General features: G+C 32.1%; 1 protein-coding gene across 1 annotated transcript in view; it reads right to left on the reverse strand.

Moving 5' to 3' along the window:
• Nucleotides 1-24,986, reverse strand: part of LOC106683074 (band 7 protein AGAP004871) — a 207,038-nt gene that overhangs the window by 52,134 nt on the left and 129,918 nt on the right. The window contains exon 4 of the mRNA XM_014424298.2: nucleotides 12,099-12,181. Within this exon, the coding sequence (XP_014279784.1) occupies nucleotides 12,099-12,181 (83 nt within the window). The remainder of the gene's footprint in view (nucleotides 1-12,098; nucleotides 12,182-24,986) is intronic.

Genomic DNA, 24,986 nt, shown 5'->3' on the forward strand with positions numbered 1-24,986 from the left:
TAGAAATGTTATTGGAGTTCTATCAGTGGGTAGATTAGTTTTTATCATGTCACCTACAGCAAATTTACTTGTTGTATATATGTGTATACAGTTGTAAATAACAGTAAATAAATTATTTAAAAAAAAAAAAATCATGAGATGAGGCTTGTAATTTGACATTCACTTTTTTTTTCAAGATAATTGTATCATTTATATATATTTTATTGTATATATATATTTTCTTTTATTATAAAGGTTATTCTTTAGTTTTTCTTGTGTTTTTTTTATTTGCTGGTATAAGGTATATTTTTATGTAAACAGATTGTATTTATTTTTTGTTCTTTTTTTTTTTTTTTAATAAAGTATTAAGAAGTTTCCTATAAAACCAGTTTCATTTATTACAATATTTATTTTATTCAGAATTATATGTATTGTATTTTTTCACCATACCAACACAGGGTAGGATAGGCTAAATTTCTTCTTAGGTGCATTTTGTTATCAAAAGAACTCTCCAACAACCGTTATGGACATATTATGTTAAATATTAAGTATTGTGTAATAATTTGTCTTTGTAGTTTTTTAAATAGTTTAACAGCTATGAACATTACAAGGAACACGTTCTATTTGCTGGATTGAATGATAAAATGTCTGCAGTGCAATATGACCTGCTTGGTTCTGTGCGCTAAGTAATAATTGAGAAAAAATACCTAATAATAATATTATTATTATATTCTAATAATATTCTAAGCCTACAAAGTTTTGAAACATTGAATCTGGCATACTGTACGTTCATCAGATGACCCATTAAGTTAGATTTGATGTGATTGGCTGCATCTGATAAGACTCTAACTGGTATTGCGCCAACTTATCTGATTTTCTGATAAATCAAATAAATTATTAATCGTTTTGGTTCTTCCGTCATTTTGATTCAAGGCGGGAAATGATATGTTGATATTTCTTGAAATAATTTCTTTAAAAATATTTTCAGGGCTCAATGTTACAAGGAACTCACACTGAACTGTTTATCGAGTTAATTATACCGTTTTTTTCCTTATGTGCTACCAAGAAACAATTCGGATTTCTTATTTTATTTATAATTTAGTAATGAGAAATCTGTTTTGAGTTACACCAAAGACTGTTTCATTAATTGGGAGCCACTTGAAAACTCTGGCATTTTCATTTTAAATTTAGAAAACTTACCTTTTTTTTTTTAGGTTTTCTAAATTACTTCTAGGTAAGAAAAAATAAAATCCAAACAATGTAAATTCCGTCTGAAAAATTACAGAAATTGGAATGATTTTCCTAAATAGTAAGAACATTTAATTGGAATAAGTATTAATTTCTCTCTAATAAAAAAATATACACATTAACTTGAGACTAAACAGACATAGATATAATGGTAAAGTAAATTCGCAGTAAACATGAATAGAAAATATCATACAGTAACTCTTTCTTAAAATAGTAATACACCCTTTTAATGTTAGTTTTTAAACTTTTAATGTTCGTAATAAAATGTATTATAATAGGAATCATTACGTTTAATGTTAAAACAAAATGTTAAAAAAAGATATTTAGTCAAGTGAACAATATATAATCAATTTAGGAGAGCAAAAGGAACTGAATGTAAAAAGTGGAATAAAAAATAGAAAAAAGGATGTAAAAAATCGAGAAAAAAGAGGAGAACGTTACATGAAAAAAACCCAAATGGAACTGAATATCTCCTTATCAGAAAGAGAATTAATTTTTATTTTCACACGATGCGTTTCAAAATCAAGCATTACTGTTTCGAGAGATTAAGAATTTCATTTGCTTTTTGATTATACTTCTTTGTTGTTCAGAAAAAATGGGCCCTGAGGATCAAATATTTATTACTTACTGTTATTTCTTAGAAATGATGTGTGTAGTATAGATACATTTTTAGGTTTAATATTTTATTAGGCGACAAAACTGTTACAATAATGATTCGATGATGATTACGGTTATGTTTCGATTACGTTTTTTAATGAATTTGGAATTGGTAATGAATGAGGATATCGATGAAGCGAATGTTTAACTACCGCTTTCCGAAGTTTACTTTTAATCATTCACTTGCAAAGTAAACCCTGCCTTACAGCGACAAACAGTTGTCGATTTGAGGGGAAGAATCTATGGATAGCGGCAGAGGTAGATTTTATATGTCAAAATCGTTAGTACAATAACTGTTACTCACCTTTTTTACAAGAATGGCCGAATAATTTATTTGAGTGTTTTTGATTCTTTCTGTTTGAAATTATTCCTTCAATACGTTGTTCTTGTTGTATTTTTAGTAATTTAATTTTTTATAAATAGTTTTGTGAGGTTATTACTGGATAAAAGAGAGTTGAAAATGCCTAAAGAAGGAGTCATATAGTGAATTTAGCCTTCTTGACTGCGTCGAAGCTCGCACGGCCATTAGGAGAGGCAATATTACAGGAGTGGCAGGCACTGAGGGACAGCATCCCACCAAGTAAGTGGAAGGCGATTAAGAAGAACGCTAAAGCATGGAGCAGCTCCAGTCGCGGCAATCGCAGAGAGAAGGTTGTATTGACGTACCTAAGACTGGGGCACACAAGGCTTACATATCTTCACTTAATTACAAAGGAGGATCGACCCAGAAGCCAGAAATGTAATAAAATACTAACAATAAATCATATGTTCCAAGAGAGTTGTTACAAAAGAGAAAAGAGTTTTATTTTTTTAATTTATGATTATTATTATATTATATTTTATTTTTTAAATGTATATTTGAAGATTAAATATATATACATGAATAAAATACTGGCGTTGATGACCGGTAGGTTTTACGCCTCTTTTTAAACAACCAACCAAGTAATTTTTTTAATAAATTGAAAGGTCTAAATTGGGTCAGAAAAAAATGAATTGAGTGAAGGACGAATTGGTTCTTATCAGGGGGGAGAGGGCAGTTGAGAAAATGTTCTTGTCAATAAGAGTAAAGAATTCATATACAATAATATCTCGATGCCAAAAATAATGAAGGCACTGCTGTATACATTAGCTTACGACCACACGACCACAGGCTAAGACTGGATCCTCCATTTGATTTGTAAGCATTGGGTGATAAAGACATACATTAAAGTAATCACGGGCTTTTGATGTGGGTAAAAGGAAAGAAAGAGAAACCAATAAAAACGCAGAAGAGGAATAAATTTATTGGTAAGACACATAAGTAGATGCAGGTTCCCTGGGTACAGCGGCAGAAAGTCTCAAAACCAAGAATTTGACTAATACTGCCAAAGAGCTGAAAAATAGTTAACGAAACCGACAGTTCACAAAAGTCATAATCAACGAAAGCTGGAACAGACCCCGTGAATTTAAATGGCGGTCTACAGTCACCAACTGTGGACTAGAAGAAGTATAAGTTTGCCATAAGGAAGGCTCTGATCTAAGAGAGTGAATGTCAAAAACATTCTGGTCTGGGAACACCATCGTGAAAAAATAGTATGCAAAGGAAGCCTTAAAGAAAAAAACCTAGTCATCGAAGTTAGAGAAGCCTTGTACTCGTCATGGGACGTTCAGGATCTTCGAACTGCTTACAGCTTCGGCAGTACTAAAGAATAATGTCCCCTAAGTTTAAAATAAACTTTTGACGGTCTTTAGTGAATGCTTGATTTGTTGCAATTTCTCAATACTTCACTTCTCTATAAGAGGAGAGTCTAGATTGATCGAAATGGCAGGACAATCAACAGCAATATGGATTCACCAAAGTGTCGATGTTATGCTGCCAATACGACATGGCCGACTGGAGAAGGTAGAGAGGTAGCTCATGATATTCTTCTATGACATATCCTCCGCCGTTGATTGCGTATGATAGCCAAGTGTCCCCTGGAAGCTGAATAATTAACTTGTAAATTAAGCTGAGAAGCCACCTTTACGATCAACTCGTGGAAATACTTGGTAGTTTCCACCTACGAGCCTAAAGTTTTTGATGAAAAAAGGTGTTAATAGAGCTATATAATTAGTAATTTCCTGCAGAAGCAGCTATTTCTGGCTACTGAAGAACAGCGTTTCTCGACCATAGTTAACGAAGACGACATCAACGTCATTTTGGCCACCAGTATCAAGCTCTCCAGAAGAAAGTAACACTGTATTAATAAATGACGAAGAAATCAGTTGTTTTTTTTTCTCTGGGAGTGCTTTTGTAATCCATTTTTGTATTGTCTAAGACTGTAATAACTCCTGTCGGCTCCCTCAACCAAAGCATTGGACAATATTTCCCAAAAGCAAAAAATAATGAACTAAACTAATTTCGAAAGACTCAATGGAGTAATTATAATTTTTAGAAATGTGTCTATAATTAAGATTTGTTTTGGTATTCTTTCACTAAGATTTCAGTAAAGAAGATATTAAAGAGCGGGAGCAGTGGCGTATCATCAATGAAAGAGCCATCAGCGGCTGAGTAATGGCGATTAGTGAGGTCAATATCCCAAGAGTTTAATTTGCTTCGATTAATTATGCTGTCAATGGCCCATCTACCCTGGCCTCAGGCTGCCCTGTTTCTAAGCTCAGAACTGTAAATCAATTTGTGGGGCAGCAGTTTGAGGCATTTCTCTTCAAAGTAAACAAGAGCTACAGCATAGTGGTAAGTTATAATTCGTCTTGGTTAATAAGATTCTGATACTTCAATTATAGTTGTAAATGTTGCAGTCATGTAACACCTAAGTGAACACATATTTTGTATTAAGTTGAGTCATTCATAAATCTAAATTACTTCATTCAACTATTTTTGCTAGAGAAAGTGTACTGTGATATATATATATCAACAAAAATATATTCAGAGATTTATAAACGTTTCAAGGTTGCCTGAGGTTTGATTATTCGGAAAAATGTTATTTTTAAAATTGAGACACGGAAATGGAAAAGCCTTTAATGGGCAGAAATATGAAAAAATAGATTTTGATGGGATAATGATGAAGGAACTAGTGCCAATCGACTGGTTTTCGGTTTATTAAACAGTTTCGTTCCTAGAACAGTATTTTTTTTTTTTTTCATAATTTTAGAACAAAAATCGTGGCCAGCTACCATTTTTTTTTGTAGTTCTCAAAACTATTTTTTTGGCACATACTGCCTTCTTCATATCCATGCCTCAATTTCTTCATATTTCATGTTCATATTCATATTTTTAGCAATCCTTATTCTTCTATTAGACTATTCACATATCTTCGCTAAAAATCGACAAGTAGGTATCAGTTAGTTGGTAGTTTTGAATACAAACTATGAATATATTGTTTAAATATATAAAATTAAAAAAATATGAGTTAGAGAAGGAAACATTATTTTATGAGTATAGCTTGAAATAATGATCCTAAATTACGCCAAGTTAACCCATAGCAGTTCTAGTTGGAGAGGACTCAACTTATCATTTCTTGTGTTTATAACCTTTAAAGTATTTAAAAAATACTTTGTTGAAAAGGTTATTGATTTATTCGAATGCCTACATACGTGCCAACAATATGTTTTTACTATACTCCCCAAGATTAATGTAAACAAGTTTATGCATCGGAACTCCACAAGTAAAAACTACTCACACGAGGTCAGCACTTTGCTGATTACATTTCAGAGTGCTTGGCCAAAGACCTTCTCTACCACTTACTATTTTCGGTCGCACTACATTGATCAGAAAATGTACGGTACATTTGTGGCAACCTATATGCTAAATGAAAGAGGTCAGATCTTTTGAGCATAAACCTTTAGAGGTAAAGAATAAACAATATAATAGAAAGTATTAATCAGACTAAAATTACAATTAATGTAGTTGGGATATACACTTAAGTGAACCACAAATGTTTCGTACGTCCATGGACATGAGGATAGGCGTAACTTAATGACTATTGTAATAACTACGGGAAAATCACGAAAACATAATTATATTAGTTTTTCATATAAATAATAAATATATATTTAGTTAGGAGAAGTTGTTACTGTTAGTAATCCAAAAAGTAAATCCAAAAGTAATCAACGCCCATGTTTCATAGTTCATTTTGCTAGATATTCCGATTAATTCCTTAGATATTTATATTTTATTTTTGCTTCAATTTCATGATTCTAAACTCTTTAAATTTAAGATTGTTAATGGGTTTAAATTAAGTTTTTATATCTTGTTTAATAAATTATTATGTCTTTAAAAAAATTTTAAATTAGCTATAGGAGTATTGAACTTATTATTGAGCCCCCTATACAAATAAAAGTTTAATTAGTGCCCTTGTTTCTTTATAGAATTCATTCGCACATTGCCTTGAAAATAATGCGGTTGGCTTATTGTTTTAAGAATCATTGTTATATGAAGGTTTGCCAAATGGTTGTACGTAAAATAGAGCTAATATTTAAATTTGATTGTGAGCTGTAAAGAAGTTACATGAAATTATAAGTGGTACTATATATATTAATAGACGCTGTGGTTTACTTGTATAGAAAATATTGTAGATTACACGGTGAGCTATTGAGATCTTGAGAGTGCATATTCTTGTGTTATCTTCCCTCTTTCGCCCTGCCCCCATCCCTTCGCCTGAGTGGGGTGTAGTTTATTTACTCATCGTGAATTATTGATCTTAGCCAAAAATGATGAATCTTTTGAGATGCTATTCACTCCTCTCTATTGTTGGCCAAGATGGCTATCCAAGCCATATATCTGCCATATAAGCTGGTACATCTGCCACTTGATAGCAACTTCAATTTCTCATATAGAATCTTGAATTTCTATTCAAATGTGAGTGGGCCCACTTTCCTCAAACAAATATGATATAATAATATTATAATAGAATACAGGATTTATTTTTCGTAACCTCCTTTATTTTTATATTTGATTACTACATGACATGAATACAAATTACATGATATATGTATATCAGTGAGAAATTACCTTTGATTGCCTTGTGGAATTATAAGGTTAGTTGCAGGGTCCGATTAAGGTAATTAATTGTTATTAACATCTTTCTAGTTAACGCCAGTGGATTATTGGTGTGATGTAAGACGGCTTTAGACTGCAGAGTCTAAAGCCCTTCCCTCGTCGAGGACGTCGACTAAGGGGACAGAGCTCTGCCACCTCCTAGGTCTTGGTGGAGGAGCGATATCTCGAAACAGGAGGTTAGAAAAAATCTTCAATTCTTGACGATTCGTCGAAGAACGGATCCTTGAAAACCCTGCAGTCTGGTCAGCGTTGTCTTGTAGAGGTGCACCATGTCATCAAAGGTGCACCATGGAGAAGAGTCGGTCTGATTATCGTTATGTAAATTTATAGCTTCAGGCGTAGTGAAACCTGCGGTGAAGAGAGCAGAGGGTGTAGCCTGTACGATTTAAGTCGGGTTAACTCGTGCCTCGTGCCTTTTTGGCATGATTAGAGAACAACAGACTTTTTTCACTTCCCCCTCTGCCGTAGTATGCTAGATGGCATTGTTTATAGTGGACGATAGGAGATCATAACACAAAAAAGGCAATCCTACCCCACTGGACCCACCCCGCTAACACCCCCGAGCAGGGACGGTCCTATATCACTTTTAAAATATTATCTTAAAACGGGAAGAGGAGATGTTAAGATAGTTTAATCGAAAAATATTTTAAAAAACGTTTGAAATTGAAAAACGGTATACTATACAGCATAGAACAGAAAAATCAATTGCATTTTTTTTTACAGATTATCAGGATATTATTAATAGCAGGATGGTACACATATTTAGTACTTTTTTTTTTCAAATTGACCACTAGTATTTTGGTATTGAACCAGAAGAATTTCCATTCCTCTACAGCACAATTCTTTGAGTTTTTTTTTTTTATTTATGTTCAAAGTTTTTAGAAATCAAGAAGTCAAGCTCATAAAGAAAAGTTAATCTAATAATGATTGAATACAGGGGTCGATAAAGATGTTATGATACAATTATCTTAATCTGAGATAAATTGAATTAATATTTAATTGTTTCTCTTTTAGAATGGACTTATTAACTTCTGAGAACCACCAAATTTTAAAATTTAGAAAAAATAAACAATATATATATGATATATAAAATATGTGTCTGAAATATGCTTCAATGCCAAAATCTATATTTTCCTACAACATAACATGATAACTTCTACCGTTCACGTATTCAATCCTGAGCAATAAACACCCATATTGGTATTTAATATAATTAAAACGGTTTTAATGGTTAAAATTTGAGTTTCATTTGTCGCTTTTCTGTTTATTCATTTTAATAATTTTTCAACAATGATGGTTAAACATGATACTTCTCATCCGGTAGAACGGTAGGTAATATTACATTGTATTAATGGCCCTTATGAACCGAAGAGCAATAATATATACCAAGCAAACATTGTTACAGTAGGGTTGCAACTGTTTGGTCAAGTCCCTTGTTGCCTTTAGCTCCGACATTGTAAATATTTTCAATGACTACATGTCAATATTATTACAGCGAGTAATTTCTTCGGTAGCTTACACTAGTGTACCGATCTGCTTCAAAGTGTAATTTCATCCCATTTGTTTTTTTATTTAAAGTGTCAAGAGTTAATGAAAAATAGAAATTCTTTGTGATTTTTTATTAGACAGTCTGTAGAATTTCGACACAAATTAATTTATTTCTTGTATATCATTTGAATTATTTGTACCTTGTTGTTAAATTAATACGAATTGTTATAGAAAAAACGTTGAAGAATGAAATCCGATGAAAATTGTGAAAAAGAGGAGTAAAGAGAAAGGATTATTGGAAGGACAAATATTTGCTTAGCTGGGTAATAAATGCAGATTATATATAATTTCCAAAAGCTGTATACTATAACGGCCTTTTCTGATCCATTATCCCAAACCAAATGAACAGATTTTCATATTTTTATTTTTTATTATTGTGAAGCATATTAAAATAATATACAAGTAGGTTGCTAAAATTATTTTATTATAAATTTAATTAATGATGTTTACTAATATCAGAAAATAAAATTACCTCATGAAGAGATTAAACATTTGTGTAATCCATTTAAAGAGTATCATTAAAGGTGATCATCAGGAATATAATGTAATAGAAACCCAATAATCCGTGTGACTTTAAGATCGTTATGAGAGTACTAAAAGTTTCCACTCATGATATTACACCAAGGTAATTGAAAAATAAATCTTTTTCTCATGACGTTATGATCAGCGGTAATAAATTTTTATATGCTGTTCGGATCTTGTTTCGAATCAAATCGTGGGTGAACTAATATAAATGGATTTATAATTGTGCTGGTTAAAAAGTATTCGAGTACTTATATATATCATATACGAGTATATTTTAATTTGTAAGTCAGAATAATTTCCCTACTTTTTACTTCTTTCCAATTTATTATTAATGAAGATATCAGTAATTCAACTCTTATACATGTTCAAAGATTTCTTTTAATATGCTTAAAGGATTTGTATTTAATAATATTTTTTATATCGAAATAGTCTCATGTACAAGGAGGTAATTTAGTCAGAATCACGCTCGACAGCCAGATTTTTCTCAAAGAAGAGGCTGGATAGACTTTAAAGACCTACCGAAGCCACAGAGTTGACTCACAGCTACAGTAACGGAATAAATCTAGACAGCACTTTAAGAGGCTGGATAGACCGTAAAGACCTACCGAAGCCACAGAGTTGACTCACAGCTACAGTAACGGAATAAATCTATCACAGCCGGAATCAAACTCGGTAGCCCAAGAGTCCTGGAAGAAAAAAAGTCAGTTATTGCACCCCAATTATTGGTTACTCAAATGAAAACTATGTATAGTTATTAGCTGAAATTGATGAGTCTTCTAGCTATACTTAAGGAGAATAAAAAATGGTGTCTGTTTCAAAAAATCAAAAAAAAAATCATAATTTTTCATTCCGAGCTCCATTTCTATAAAACTACCTACAACACTAAAAACCTAATAAAACGTCATTAGAAGAAGATAAAAATGGTTCAAATATGAGCCCAAAAATAGCTATGTACGTTCAATTACTTCCGAGTATATACTTTATTAGATAGCAAAATTTCATAAAAAATGAACTGAAAAGTAAGTAGTTCGTGAATTTATTTTGACAAATCTATATCTCAGGAACAATTTCAGTATATATGTCTATTAGCACTGAAATTAAACCTAGTTTGAGGTGTTATGAAGTCTTTTATAACGTTTATATTCCAAGGAGTAGTAGTTTACTTGATATTTACCAAAATAAATTCACATGAACGTTCCCTTTTATCTCTCTCTCTCTCTCTCTCTCTCTCTCTCTCTCTCTCTCTCTCTCTCTCTCTCTCTCTCTCTCTCTCTCTCTCTCTCTCTCTCTCTCTCTCTCTCTCTCTCTCTCCCCCCCCCCCCCCCCCTCTCTCCCCCCCCCTCTCCCTCTCCCTCTCTCCCTTGATTATATTTGGGTTGTGTATTAATATGATAATTATTTTCTCAGAATTATTTGCTATAATAATAATACTTCGGCATTAATACCTATCAAAAGTTCCTATCCTAAAATTTAAAGAATTTCCAGTTGATGTTGTATGCAAAATTTTGTAGTTCAACTTGCATAGTCGCTTGACTAGATGTAATGTTTATGAATTCTTACATCGCTTGTGTTACAACTTTGGGCCCGTAGTTCTATAAAAGTCTTTCCGCATAAGGGTTAAATTTCCTGCACTTTGGTAAAAAAAATGTATTCCAGGTTTAAAACTTAGCAGGGAAAGTAGTATTTTAGAGCGGGGAGCAATTTTATTGTCACATTGTGTAAGTTCTTATGGAAGTATAAATAAATTGTTTCCTGAAATTGGTACAAATTATTATTAAATATTCGGCAACTTATCTTATAATGCCACTCTGGCAAACCAAGATCAATATTTGCCTGCATATATACATCCATTTTTATTGCATATATTTAATTTGTTTATGTTTATTTTTCTAGGATGTCAGGAAAAACAAAACAAAAAAAAAAACGTTATTTCTTTATGTAAATTTATGGTTAAGATTGTCCTTGAGGATGGCTTGGTAGGCTGAAACGTGGAACATTTAAAAAAATAAATATATAAAACAGCACTAATAAGAAAAATTCCGAAAATGTTCATTTCCAATCGTTATTCGATCCTGAGTTAAAATTGAAATATTTCCTCATGCTTTTTATTAATATTTTTAACATGAGAATGTTTGAATTAATTAGAAAAAAAACTATGTATAATATTAGAATAAAGAAAAAATAATTGTAACGTATTTAATACTTTTCCTGAGTAGATGCATAGCCAACTAGACTAATACATTACAATTAATTTATTGTATTAATATTAGAATAAATAAAAATATCGTATTTTAGAACATTGGGTAAGATTTAAGTATCATTGTCTTTTAGTTTAAACTCTTGTTACGAAAGTTTTCATCTTCAGACCTCTTTCTTAAGTAGGAATAGATGTACTTCATATACAAGTTTAAGAACTTTCTCACTCGCATGGAAAGTTGAGAAATATTCACAATCCCTTAGTAGTTTCCACTTATACATTTAGTCATGTTAAACTATATTTCCTGAAAATAGGCACATTGCGTATGAGTAGTTTCGAAGTTTAGTTAATTCTCATTACCTAAAACTACTGCATCCGCTTAACTCGAAACGACACAAATCTAGTACATAAAATTGTTTTATAACTAACTTTGGAAATCAAGTTTGAGCGAAAAATGCTTTGATTTCAACTACAAAACTGTTTCTGACTATCTGCCAATAGTATGCCAAAGAGAGAGAATATAAAATACATGCCATGCTAATTAATTAAAGAGAATTTTATTAATTGTTTACTCTAGAAGCAACAAATTCATTATCAGATACAAATCAATCAATCTTAACCAACTGAAACTTGAGTCGTTGGTTTATAACAACTATTGGATATAATATATATTGGAGATTTAGCGAGAAGTATATTAAGTAAGTACATAAGTATATATTTCGAAAAAAAAATAATAATAGTGAAAATGAAGAGAACATTAAAGTACAGACATTTAAAGTGATGTAAAATTCATTGAAGTGCAAACAAACACGACGGTCACAAACAATTACGAAGCATATTTGGACTAACATAACAACACAGGTGAGCGGTTACTCTACATTAAGCGAAGAGAATGTTAGAGCTTACCTCTTGGGGAGGTACATCGTAGGTCCGGGTCCTCAGGTCAACCCTGGCGTAGTTGTCGATACAGGGCAATATAAAGAATATTCCTGCGGGCAAACAGATATCGGCATCAGACTATGAAGCGATGTTCAATATAAAGGGGAAAAGGATAAGTAGAGGTCAATATATCTATTTTACAAATTTTTAACCGTATATTTCTACACGCTACAATTTCGCTCAACCAGTGTTGAACTGTCCATATCATCGACCGAGATGGCCAAACTTGCTGTGACCGAACCTCAGAGCTTGCAAGTAAGCAGTGGTCACGTTTCGAATACGACATTGAAGGGTTGATATATATCCATGTGGTCTCAGGGTATAAATTTATTCCTGCTCCTGGTTGGAATAGGTGGCTTACCAGTACAATAACCAGGATTGAACATTATTTGAATAATTAAACCTTTATTCGATCGGGTTACGGATTACGTGAAATTTTGAATTCGTTGTCCGACTAATAGTTACATCTCTGAATGGGGAACCGTTATTTGAATAAACTCAAAAGTTAATCGTTATTTTTTTGTATTTTTTTTTATTTATTTTTTTCCATACCTAATGGAATAAATGATAAATAAATAGAAAAACAAATTACAGGATTGTATTTTTCTGTGAATGCACTAAAATTTATTATTAATATTGCTTTAGGCTATACATTCTTAAATTTTAATGGAACTTGTCTACGAAATACAAAAAAGTAAGTCTACCCCGAAGACCTTACAAAAAGTCATTTTTTTTTAACTTTATACTATATTTTCAAAAATATCAATTCATGAATCACTTGATATTTTTATTCCAATATTTTTTTCCGCAAAACGTTTTTAATTCAAATAATTATCATTTGTAATTTTAAAAGATAAATAAAGACTCTTTCATGAAAATTATTTTTAATTTTCGGACGATGGATGAGGTGGTTCTTAATGAGAGACATAGAATAATAATTTCAAATATCTGTATACTTCAAACACACTGCATCTCTATAAAAGAGTCAGGGATTATTGAGTAAGCAGTAAGAAAGATTGAGACGGTAAACGATTTTTAAAATAAGTGCTCAGTCTCTTAAAATAAAATATATAGGGCTGACCAGAAAATCTAATTAGACAAGCTAAAATCAAAGTTATCAATTGAAAGGTTAAATTAGTAGAAGTATTTGAATTTTTTTTAAAATTTTTTTTTTAAGAAGCATGAAAAGAGAAATATGAGAAAAATAAAGTATTTCTCAAGAAAGAATATTTTTTGACAATGTTGTATTAGATATATATTTTTTCATTTTATTATTAACATTTATTACAGTAAAAATAATTATATCTACTATTAATTAGTAGAGGAATATATCCCCAATTATATTTGTAATTATTTATATATGATGGAATTTCTTTTGTTAGTTTTAGCCAGTGTAAATTATTAATTAAACTATATTTTTTATATCAAAATTAAAACATTTTACATACATAGATCCTTAATGTAATAAAGAGAAACTAATATAAAAATTTGTAAAACAATTCAACTAAGATTAATGTGAATAAAGTTGAAATTTTGCTTGCTACTAGAATTTGACCGCAAAGTCTGTTATACACAGTCAATGAAAATTTTATCATGTTATTTATGGAAGGATCACGTATTATGGCGCTAGCAAATATTAATTCTCGCAATTGCTCTCGGAATGCCTCTTTATCCACTTTAATTTTGTTTATGGGGTTTGAGTTCCTTCTTAGTTCATGTCGGTTCATTATAAGTGTACATAAATTTCAGCGCAGCAAGGGAATTCTGAAAAACAACTTCATAAAAAATTTTGTTGAGACTTGATCATCTGAAATTTGATAATTGTTTACGCAGGAGAAGCTCTCATATTAAATAGCACCTGTATTGAATTTGGGCAATATATACTCTCACTTGACAAAATAAAAATTGTACCATTTTATCATCATTAATTTATTTTTTTCATGTTTAATTTAATGCAATTATTTTCGATTATAATTGTGATTAGATATTACAAAATTGGCCTCAGGATGAGAAAATTTACAGCGAATTGTTAAAAGAACTCCTCGAAATCAAACTAAATCCTTTCTTAACAAAACAGCTGTATTTTTATTCTCATTTTGAATCACTAAAAATAGACTACCGAATTAAAAATTACTAGATGCATTGGATGAAAATTCAAACTCTAGTATAGTATTCACTCCACTAAATGTTGTACGAAAAACGCGAAAACCTCCTGTTTTAATAAAAAAGAGTGACTCTACTAAAACGAAACACGGTGGATCTAGACTGGGGAGTCGGTAAACATCCCCCTATCTAAGGCAGAAAGGGCAGGCTTTGGATTATGGCTGTGGGTGAACAGGCGAACTAATTCCGAAGTCCGAAAACCTGGGCGACTCTGCGGTAGACTCTGATGCAACTGACCGTTCTTATCAATGGAGAGGAAGATCAATCAGGAGAAGAGAATTTCCATAGAAGGAGGAGAAGAGGATTTTCCCACAAAGAAGCAATGTTACAAACAAGAACAGCTAGGAGGAAATTATACCTCTAAAGTTACTACATTATGAAGAATCAACCATTACAGGATATGACCCCATTTTGTAGGAAGCACAATCCGTGAATAAGAAGAAAAGGGAAAACCCATCTCCATAATACTCCTGGAAACAAGGATAATGGTAAGGATTTTGGTCCATCCATTAAGATGAATGGGTCAAGGAGAAAAAGATATTTTTAGCTGGAGGTGTATGGTTATACTGAGGGGGAGGGACAGTGGTTAAGATTATAGATCCCATGATCAGCCAACTTAAAGGAAAAAGGACCTAATAGAATTCGTTCCAGTAGTGAAAATACTACCAGTAGCACAACAGGAAGGTAAGGTAAGAAGAACAAGGTTTCCTTAGAGCCTTTGGAAGGACAATTGGCTGGAGCAGGTGTTGATCTAGTCATGTCCTATCTGAGAGCAGTGAGAGATATACGGGTATGGATATTTCCAAGTGGATATATGGATTTTAGATAGGAGGAATTTGACTCCATACAGATAGCATCACAAATATAATTCTCAGAAGCAACCAATGTGACCCACAATTTCATGGAACAAAATAGATAAATGGGTGTCTGCAGTTGACATGTGCCACTAAAGTGACGGCAGAGTGAATAATGAATATTATAAACAACATTAAACCATATAAACAAGTATCAAGACTTTAAGATAGGATGCATTTCCTCTTCAAAAGGCTGTGATAATTGATCTCCCCTTAATAACAATTAAAGAAAATAAAGAAATATTCGATAAAATTAAGAAGCAAAATCCCTGCTTAATAGCAGAGACCTGGTGGACATTCAAAAGGGATTATATCCCCAAGCATACCCAGCTGGCGATAGGAATAAAGGAGGAACTCCAGAAGGCGCTAATAGAACAAGGTGTCATTTTCTATGACATGCTCGACGCGAGCTTCAAAATAGCAGTAAGAGTGAAGCAAGAATCAGAAAAGAAGACCCAAGATTCAAATTATCCCGATTTCCCAAAGGTAGTACGTCACCTACTGAATATGGAACTAGGTTCTCACGTTTTTGTCAAGATATTCCTGATCCTTTTTTTATAATACTGATGGATTAAAATCTGACGAATCTACAGCATCCTCTTCCATCACAAATAACTCAACCCATAAAATAAAACTGTATAAATTATGCTGTGTATATACAGCTGAATTACATGCAATAACCACAGCACTGCACTTCACCATGACAGTGATGAATACTAACATAGTTATCATTACCGACTCTTAGTTCACTAAAAGATTATTTACCCGAAACACCCGACATTCATAAAATTCACAATTATACCAACATGCTCGAAAACTTGGGAAAAACTGTTTTCTTTATATGGGTGCCGGGTCATGTGGGGATCTCTGGAAATGAACTGGCGGACATTGCAGCTAAACAAGAACTTGCTCTTCCAGATCAGGGCGCGGCAATTCTGACACCCCAAGAAATAAGTCTTCCGATGAAAAATGAAATATCATCTAGTTGGCAAGATCCCATGTGGGATGAAAGCCCGCCAAGCAAATTAAAAAATATTAAAAAAAAAACATTAAACCATGGACCACATCAAATCGTTCCAATCGCAGGGAGGAGGTAGCTATTGCCAGATTGAGAATAGGTCATACAAGTTTAACTCATACATATCTGATTAGTAAGCAGCCGCCGCCAAAATGTCAATACTGAAACAGTGTACTTACGATCAGTCACATATTTGAGGAATGTCATTTCTAATCCGCAAACTTGAGTAGATTGGGAGTAGGACCGAGTGTATCGGATGCTCTGAATGATGACCAGAAGAACGTGGAAATGGTTTTAGTTTTCTTAAAAAGGAATGGTCTTTTGAATAAGAATCTACCAGAAAATCTGTTATACGTAATAAAAAATACCAAAAGAAGTAATTATTTAAAGTTTTGTTCGTAATTATTTAAAGAGAAAAATAAAATGAAATCGAATTATAAATAATGAAATAGAATTATAAAGCGCGAAACATGGGCGTTGATGACCTCAGGGTTTCACGCCCTAAAGCCCCAGACAACAACAACAACAAGACCCAAGAGAAGACGGAACCAACTGAGTTCTCGGCCGGCTCTAGCAATAGAATCGGTTGAGTGCCGGGGCGGGTCCTCGGAGGTTTAATTGAGACTCGAATTCGTCAACCCTCTTCCTGAAAGAAGGACATTAAAAAGGGGGAGAAGTCCCTTACTAAAGGAGAAGGTCAATTCATCCAATAATTTATGAATCTATAGTAATACAGGTGAATTTACATCATGAAAAAGACGCTTTAGCTGTACTGGGAAGGAGTCAAAGGGAAAAGACGAGATCCTTAAGAAAAAGGGAAGATAAAAGAAGACCAACAGTGTCTGGAAAAATATGACACTTAGAAAACCTCCATTTAAATATAATGGATAACACTAAAGTAATATAGGTGAATTAATTATGCTAAGGACGCTTCAGCCGTACTAACTAGGAAATTCAATGATAACATTATAACCAAAGTAAGTAAGCTCATCTATTGAAGGAACGTTAATAGTCCAAGAGCTGCAACTATGATTAATAGTAATATAAAATACTAATTATATTATTAAATTACAGCAGGTATATCACAGGACCTACGAAAGGAGCAATGAAAGAGTAGAGAACGACAAGATTCCTCTAAAGGGATAGAAAACTTCATTAACCATTGCAAAGAGAACAAAAAGGAATAAACTATTTAATGTTGAATAATTTAGAAATGTCAAATAATATAGCACTTTTAAAAATTAAATTGGATGACTAAATGGATGATTTAATTTTGTTCTTTTCTTTCTTTTTATTTGAATGTATCTTTTGAGAAAATGACCCAATTTATTTCTTAAATTAAGAATTTATGACTGCTGAGAGATTAAATATATAATATTAACCATTATTATTAAATTTATTACAGCTTTGAATTGCGAATGAAGCCTGATCCATTATCTTGGCTAATCAAATATATTAAGGTGTTTCCATTCTATCTATCAATTCGCCCATAAAGATCAATTATTGGATTTTCTCGCGTGATTGGTTCTTCAAGGTTATTTGGGAAGGAGGATCTAATTACGACAAACAGATCAGTCGCTACGATATTGATCTCGCAAGAATTATTTATTGCTTCTTTTTGTGCCTTTTGAAAAACTTTCATCTCTTTGTCACTGTCATTCGTTGAGTGGTATCATGGTACTCACGATACGAATACTTAAATATGTTATTTTCGTGAATTATTTTCATTCTTTGCTCACTAATTTACTCAATAATGAGGAGCTATTTCTTAATATCTGATATAAATGTAAATTTAAAAATTAATTGATTATTCTTTTATTATGATTTGACTAGATTACGTACGATAGAAATTACAAAAATGTGTATGTTTATTATCATTTTGTAAGTTGTAGGTTTCACAAAAGTAATTAATATAAAACATCGAAAAAAATTTAGTAATAAGTACAAAGAGCACTTACCATTAGAAATAAGGGCGATATCAGTTTCTCAGATAATTTTATGGAACTCAGAAGGACCCTAAATGTGTGAAGTAATTGACTTCTCGGACGAAAATAAATTAGCAAATAATATATTTCTTAAAAAACTTTTGAGTTTAAAAACATTCGGTATTTGTGTCAGAAAGGAAGAACTTGTGTGTGAAGAAAAGGAAGAATGGTAATCCTGTTGCCGAAGGATTGATAATACTATAATAATTTTGGGGAACTTGACAGGAAGTGACGTTTGATTTTTTATAATTATTTATTATGATTTCTTCTATAAAAAATTTATTTTGGTGAACTTGACTGGTAGAGAGTTTTGATTTTTGAATTTTTTTGCATACTCAAATTCATTTATACTATCTGTACTACAGTTCTTGTTCTAAACCAAAAATAAGTAGACTGATATATAATTACAATTAAATATGTTCAGAACAAAGACAATAGTATAAATATAAATCCTACAATCCTAAAAACATATAAAATATTTTTTTCTTGGTTCCTAGGGTGCATAGATAATACCTTGGGCTACAATAAGAATCGCGAGTCATGGAGAATACTTAAAGCTCTTAGAACACAAGTGAAGGGTAATCTGATTCCTGTAATAAGTGAGAAGACCTGGGTGAACCATTACAAAAATCTGGTAACTGAAACAAGTCCAGAATGGTCCGGTACATGTCCACCTGAGGAGCATACAAAAGGTAAGGTAAGTGCGCAAGAGGATGAAGTTCTTGTTGCACTCAGAAATGACAAATGTGTAAAAGCTGCGGGACCTGGAGTTTCGATAGAGCTGTTGAAGGCAGGAGGAACGATGGTAAAGGCTCTTGGAAAGCTAATAAACCTCATATTGGAAGGTCAAGAGCTACCACAAGATCTTAAGACAGGCTTTCTTAAATCTATAGATAAAAAAGGGGACAGGAATGAATGCCGAGATTATAGAAGCAACTGTGTCCAGAGTTCCATATCAAGGGTAATTGCAAGAATTCTGGAGGGTAAATTAGAAGAGGAGTTTGTTACCCCGGAGGAACAGTTTGGCTTCATTGCTGCCAGCTTTTGTACGGACAGAATATTTGTCCTAAGGCAGTCATAGAAAAACGAATGGAGTATGGAAGAGCTTTACATAGCTTTTATAGACCTAGAAGAGGCTTATGACAGTGTACGATGCGGAAATCTCTTAAGAATGCGGGTATTAGTATTGCCTTAATAAATGCAGTGGTTGTTCCAAGGGTGCATTAGCAAGAACCCTCGGATGCATGTAAACATTTGTAAGAGACTTGAAAGAAATCAATCTATCACTGCATACTCAGATGGTTGCTGGTTACAGCAGATCAGATGGTTGGATGCAGACGGGTGGATTGTTTTCTTCAGTTACAAATGGTTGTGTACAAGAATAACGTTATCAATATCCGTTACGTTTCTTGATTGAGACAAGAATAAGTACTGGAATAAATCAACCCACACCCTTAGTCAAAGCTAAAGATCTGGTTTTAAATATTAAATGGCGTAGAAGATGCAAGGATCATTTTAATGAGGGTTTAAATGAAGAACGCGTCAGCACTAAATATCAGTAAAAACAACGACAACTAAAGTATTTATAATTTTAATAAATATATGTTTCATATTGTTTCTTTAATACTTCAGAAAAAATATGTTAAAAACCCTGTAGGATAATTGGATGTCACTATTTTGTCCTGTTCGAGTATCATTTTAATACATAATGTATTTCTACTGGAGAGGGAATTAAGGTGTCCTAAGTACACAGCCGAGAAGTGTTTTCTGAAACAACATAGCTTTCCTCAGCATTTGCTGGAGCGTTCCAGCCGTTATCAAATCATAACCGGAGGTTTTCCTTTTGGATAAATAAATAATACTCGAGTTTAAAGTAGTTGGTTTTGTAGTTATTATTAGATTATTGTTCATTGTTCGTTGTTGATTATTGTTCCGTGAAATAGTTATCATATATGGGATATATTGACAGAAATGAATTGTATATTTATATACAGTAGCTTTTAAAACATTTTTTTTTAATCTATTTTTATCTGTAAGTTTCAAGCTTATTTGAGTATACAAAGACAAAAAAATGGTTTAATTCAAGGCCGTAGTGATACAACCCATGTTGAGTCAGGGATTCAGTGTTTTGTAAGGTGGTAATGTTTTTTAAATAACAACCATGCAAGGAGTTGATTGCTTTTATGATCACCCTCAACCACCAGATTTTTCCCATTTATGAGGACCCACTTTATAGGGGCAGGATTGACACCGCAAGACTCCCGGACCCACAGAGTTGACTCACGGCTACAGTAGCAGAATAAAGAATTATCTGTCACAGCCGGATTCAAACCCATGTAATTGGACAACTCCAACGTACTGCCATAGCGCCTCACCGCTGAGCCAGCCTGCTCGTATAACATAGTATACATTGTTAAAGTTTTAAATTAAAATGGGCTTAAATAAAGTGAAGCGGTTTCAATTTTTCACCACAACTAAACGACACGATAGCTTTTGATGTTCAGCAAGAATAGGGATGAACATCCCAAGGCATTTTTGACACGATACACAGTGCTGGAAACTGCCGCTTATCTGCAAAATCTCTAAATTGTTCATATCTTCTGTAATTCTCATAAATTCCCATGTTATTTAGGATGTTGAATTCAAGAAATCGTTACCAACTCATAGCATTGCATTTATAGTTTTCTATTATTAACGCGTTTTTTCTTTACATTTTGGTAATATTTTCGGATATACAAATATAAATTTTTATTTTTCCATCATTTATTAAAATATTTGGTTATGAAAGACCTAATGGAATCTCATTGGGAATAGAATAAACATCAGAGAAAAGATTTCTCGCAAAATAAGCATATTATTAAAAAAACCAAAACACATAACATGGTGAAAAAAAAAATGCCATTTTAAAACGGTTTGAAATATTCTAACACTTAAAACCTACTGAAGAAAGAATGATCTCTAATGTTTTATAAGTGTTTTTGTTTTCAAAGGAAAATTAGGTCGGCTTGTACATTGGAAATTTTGTATTACAAGCAAGCGCTATAAATGATACGAAATGAAATTTTCTATTTTCTATTAAGCTGTAATAAATAAGGATAAGTAATTACTATAATTAAATTAATTATTTGTTTTAATATTATTACCATTTACTAATAAATTAAAATGGAATTTCGGTTTCATAAAAATGCTTCAAGCAAAGTGAATGTGGTGCATCTTGTATATCGACAGGTCATATAATGAAAATGTCTGTCAGTTGAATTAATTAAAATTACTCGATTTGACATTAAAGTTTCCCCACATCGATAAGATTCACATGACTTGTCTCTAACTAATTAACATATTTTCGAAACTCTTGACGCATTGGAACACAATATATTCTGAAATAAAACCAAGGTAAAACTATTCAATAGACCTCGAGTCCATAAATTTATAGCCAAAAATATTGCAATTCGTTGCTGAATTTGATTTAAATCTTTGGTGCATTTCTAGCTAAACCTAGTAATCAACATTACAAAAAAAAAGAAGAATGATATGAAAATTCAAATGAGAAATTATACTGAAAAAGTTGGAAACATTTGTATTGAATATTTTCACCAGAATTAACTTGTTTTTAAAAATAAAAACGATTTTTGAAAAATAAAGGGTGGTTAAAAAAATAATGGGACAATGAATCAAAACTAAGGATGTTCATCCTAGGTCATACGTAGTTTTTTATTTTTATTTTAATATAAATGTAAAATATTTTTTATCACGAATTGCTTCGTAAGATTTCTCTTCGGGTTTCTCTATTCCATGTCTTAAAAATCAAAAACCTATCTACATTCTTATCACACTCTACGTTCATTCATCCATTCATTAAACACCTGATCCCAAACGATTGATTAATACATGCTCTCCCATAGAGCCGCCTCCTATTGCAAATTCTTCGTCATATGTGCAACTTATTAATTAGGAATTCTCTTGTCATCTCAATTCATCAATTCTCCCTCATCCATTTTTTCTTTTAAACAACTCCTATTCCTTCACTTTATTCAAAATCAAACCTCCGCATCAATGTGAACAATATTTAGTCACATATTGATTACCATTATATATTGCAATTTAACCTAATATTTTAATGTAATTTTAACCTGAATACTAAAATTTGTTAAATGTTTGCTTGACAATTAATCTTAATATGTAAACCAAGTATTTATTAGGGGACATCAGTACAAGAATGAAATCATTTTTCACATTAATATTATAAATTTCATAAACGTTTTTTAGCTCGTCTATCGTAAAAAAATAGGAAACATAGAGACATTTCACTTAAAATAATATACTTCAGACTTCAAGACCTCATGGCTACGACGTCCAAAGCTGCTCTTTACTTGCCTAAGTAACTCAACAAGAGTTTATTAAAGGATATCCATCAAGTTGAATGACGCTAAGGCCATAGCCAGTATTGTTTTCATCCGAAGAAAAATACACGAGAACTATGAAGAATAACCGTCATATATTCATCAATCATAATTGTAATGTATCGCCCCACAGTTTTGGAAATACAATAACGATGTAATTCAATCTAAACGCAAGCGTAAGAAAGCAAACTAGGAACGTTGGTGTTTCTTTCATCATTACTTAACCCATATTCAAAAAAATAAAATAGAATTAGGCAATATATTTTATTTGCATTACCAACAAGTTAAAACAATATGACTTAAATTGAATTCAAACATTTTTTTTTTCGCTAGAGAGAGGCCCAGTGCTTAATTCTCTATTCCCTATAAAAAATAATTTTGTCTGAAGGGTTATAATCTTATTTTTTTTTGCTTTTAATTAATTTTTTGGAACATGCTATGGTTTAATAATTCCTTTCTAAGGTCCTTGTGAGCATACCTTAATAATTTCGTAGTATGCTCTTGAATTCGTAATGTATCGGTACCCATACAAAGTAGATTTGTTGGCCTTTTAAATATTTATCCATACAAAGTGTTGTTTTTTTTTAAAAATAAGTGTGACATTAGAAACTTTATTTGTTGCAAGCCTAGATTAAAACGGAGAAATACGATGTATCCAAAAGCTTGATTGAAATATTTCAATTTGTAAGAGGATACTGTTGACCAGAGGATGCGAAGTATTAGCAGCAGTTTGAATTAAAAAAAAAAATGAAACTAATTTATATCTTATTGAGTCTTTTACATATAAAACTCGGTGTTTGTAAATTATGAAAAATAGAGACTGGTCATCGAGGAAAAAGTGGGATTAGAGCTTAAGTCATTAATTCCTGTTAACTGAGGTTTTTCCGAAATAAATGTTACCGGAAATAAGATAACATGTCTTGAAGAATAGCGGACGTGCTTCGTACTTGATTCTCCTCTGATGAAGACAAAAACTTCCTCTAATCGGTCGGGTAATGTAAAATTATTTTTATGCAATTCTTACTCTAGAAAGGATGTTGAAAATTAAAACAAATCATTTAAAAAATTATAAATGATTATAAAAATACAAACATTAAAAATTATGTAATATACACCAATCAGACAGTATTTTATTAGCTCTGCAACAAACTCTATTTTAAAAAACAAACTTGGATTGTTTTCTTGTACACATATACTGTTTTGCCTGGAAAACAATCCCACATACCGAATTTCAGCTTTTTTATTCAAAACGGGCCATAGAAAATTTGGCCAAATGGCAGATCTAGCTGGAAAAAACACCTTTCTTGTCTACATCTAATCAATACACCATTTATCCCTAACATACCCCTGAGGCTACTAAAAGTATTAAGAGTTGCCATAAATAGTTTTTATTGCGTTAAAACTTAAGTGGAATGAAATGATGGCCCATACTCGTGCTGACTTTTTTGTCAGGGGATGAGCTCAGTAGTGAATTTTTTTCATGAGTGAGTTATTATCAAAACTAACCCAAAATCAGAATCAGTAGTAGTAGGTAAAACCTTCTTGTAAACAGTTTAAAAAATAAAATACCTAAACATTCTGAGGTTAACAAGTAGTTAAAACAGTCAAAATATAATGATTTGTTTTCGTTCTCAGCACAATATTTGATTTCAATGGTAAAACAAGCATGTCCACATTCTCTGCCAGAGGGTTTTCTTCATCGTTGATAGATTCTTTTATATTATTTTAGAATATCATTTTAATTTTAATTTTTTTTTTTTTTTTAAATTGCATGGAAGTTAAATATTCTATTAAATTTAAAATGTTTTCGAGTGAGTGGGTATTTGAAGAGTGAGGTTGAATAGATAAAATTAGTCACATGAAGAAGACATAGAAAATAAAGAAGACATTACAGAAGATATTGGTACTGGTATTGCTATCTGGTTGGGTTACTATTGGGCCTTTTTGTTTTTGCCAACCCTTGTAGTTATCACTGCGTAATAACCAAAATGGGAGTATCAAGATTCACTTTCGGAGCTGCCAAGAAATAAATATTAATTACTTTGGGTGGGAGTAGAACCCACAACGTTCCGAACGGAGCGCTCCGAGACTCGCAACCCGCATGGTCGTCCTGCCTGTTACAAAGAATACACTTTTTTCTCAATTATCGGTACTGTAATTTATTTTTGTTTTCATAATTTAATAAAAAAAAAACTAACTGCCTTTGCGACTTCTTTTTTAATTGTCTGAGTTGCAGAGGAGAAATATTCAGAACGAAAGGACAGTCACAGAGCCATTTAAAAAATTCATCCAGTTGAATTTTTCAATGTCCCCTCCAGGATGGCAACTTGGTCCTTTATTCCATGGTCATTAGGCTTATTCGATTCCCCTCAACCCGCACTTTTTAAATGCTTTTCTTTTTCATTTGCTTTTTCCTCCTTTTATCATCTTATCTA

Source organism: Halyomorpha halys, unplaced genomic scaffold, assembly GCF_000696795.3.
Source record: "Halyomorpha halys isolate HHAL.00 unplaced genomic scaffold, Hhal_1.1 Scaffold462.1, whole genome shotgun sequence".
In the NCBI taxonomy this organism is placed as follows: domain Eukaryota; kingdom Metazoa; phylum Arthropoda; class Insecta; order Hemiptera; family Pentatomidae; genus Halyomorpha; species Halyomorpha halys.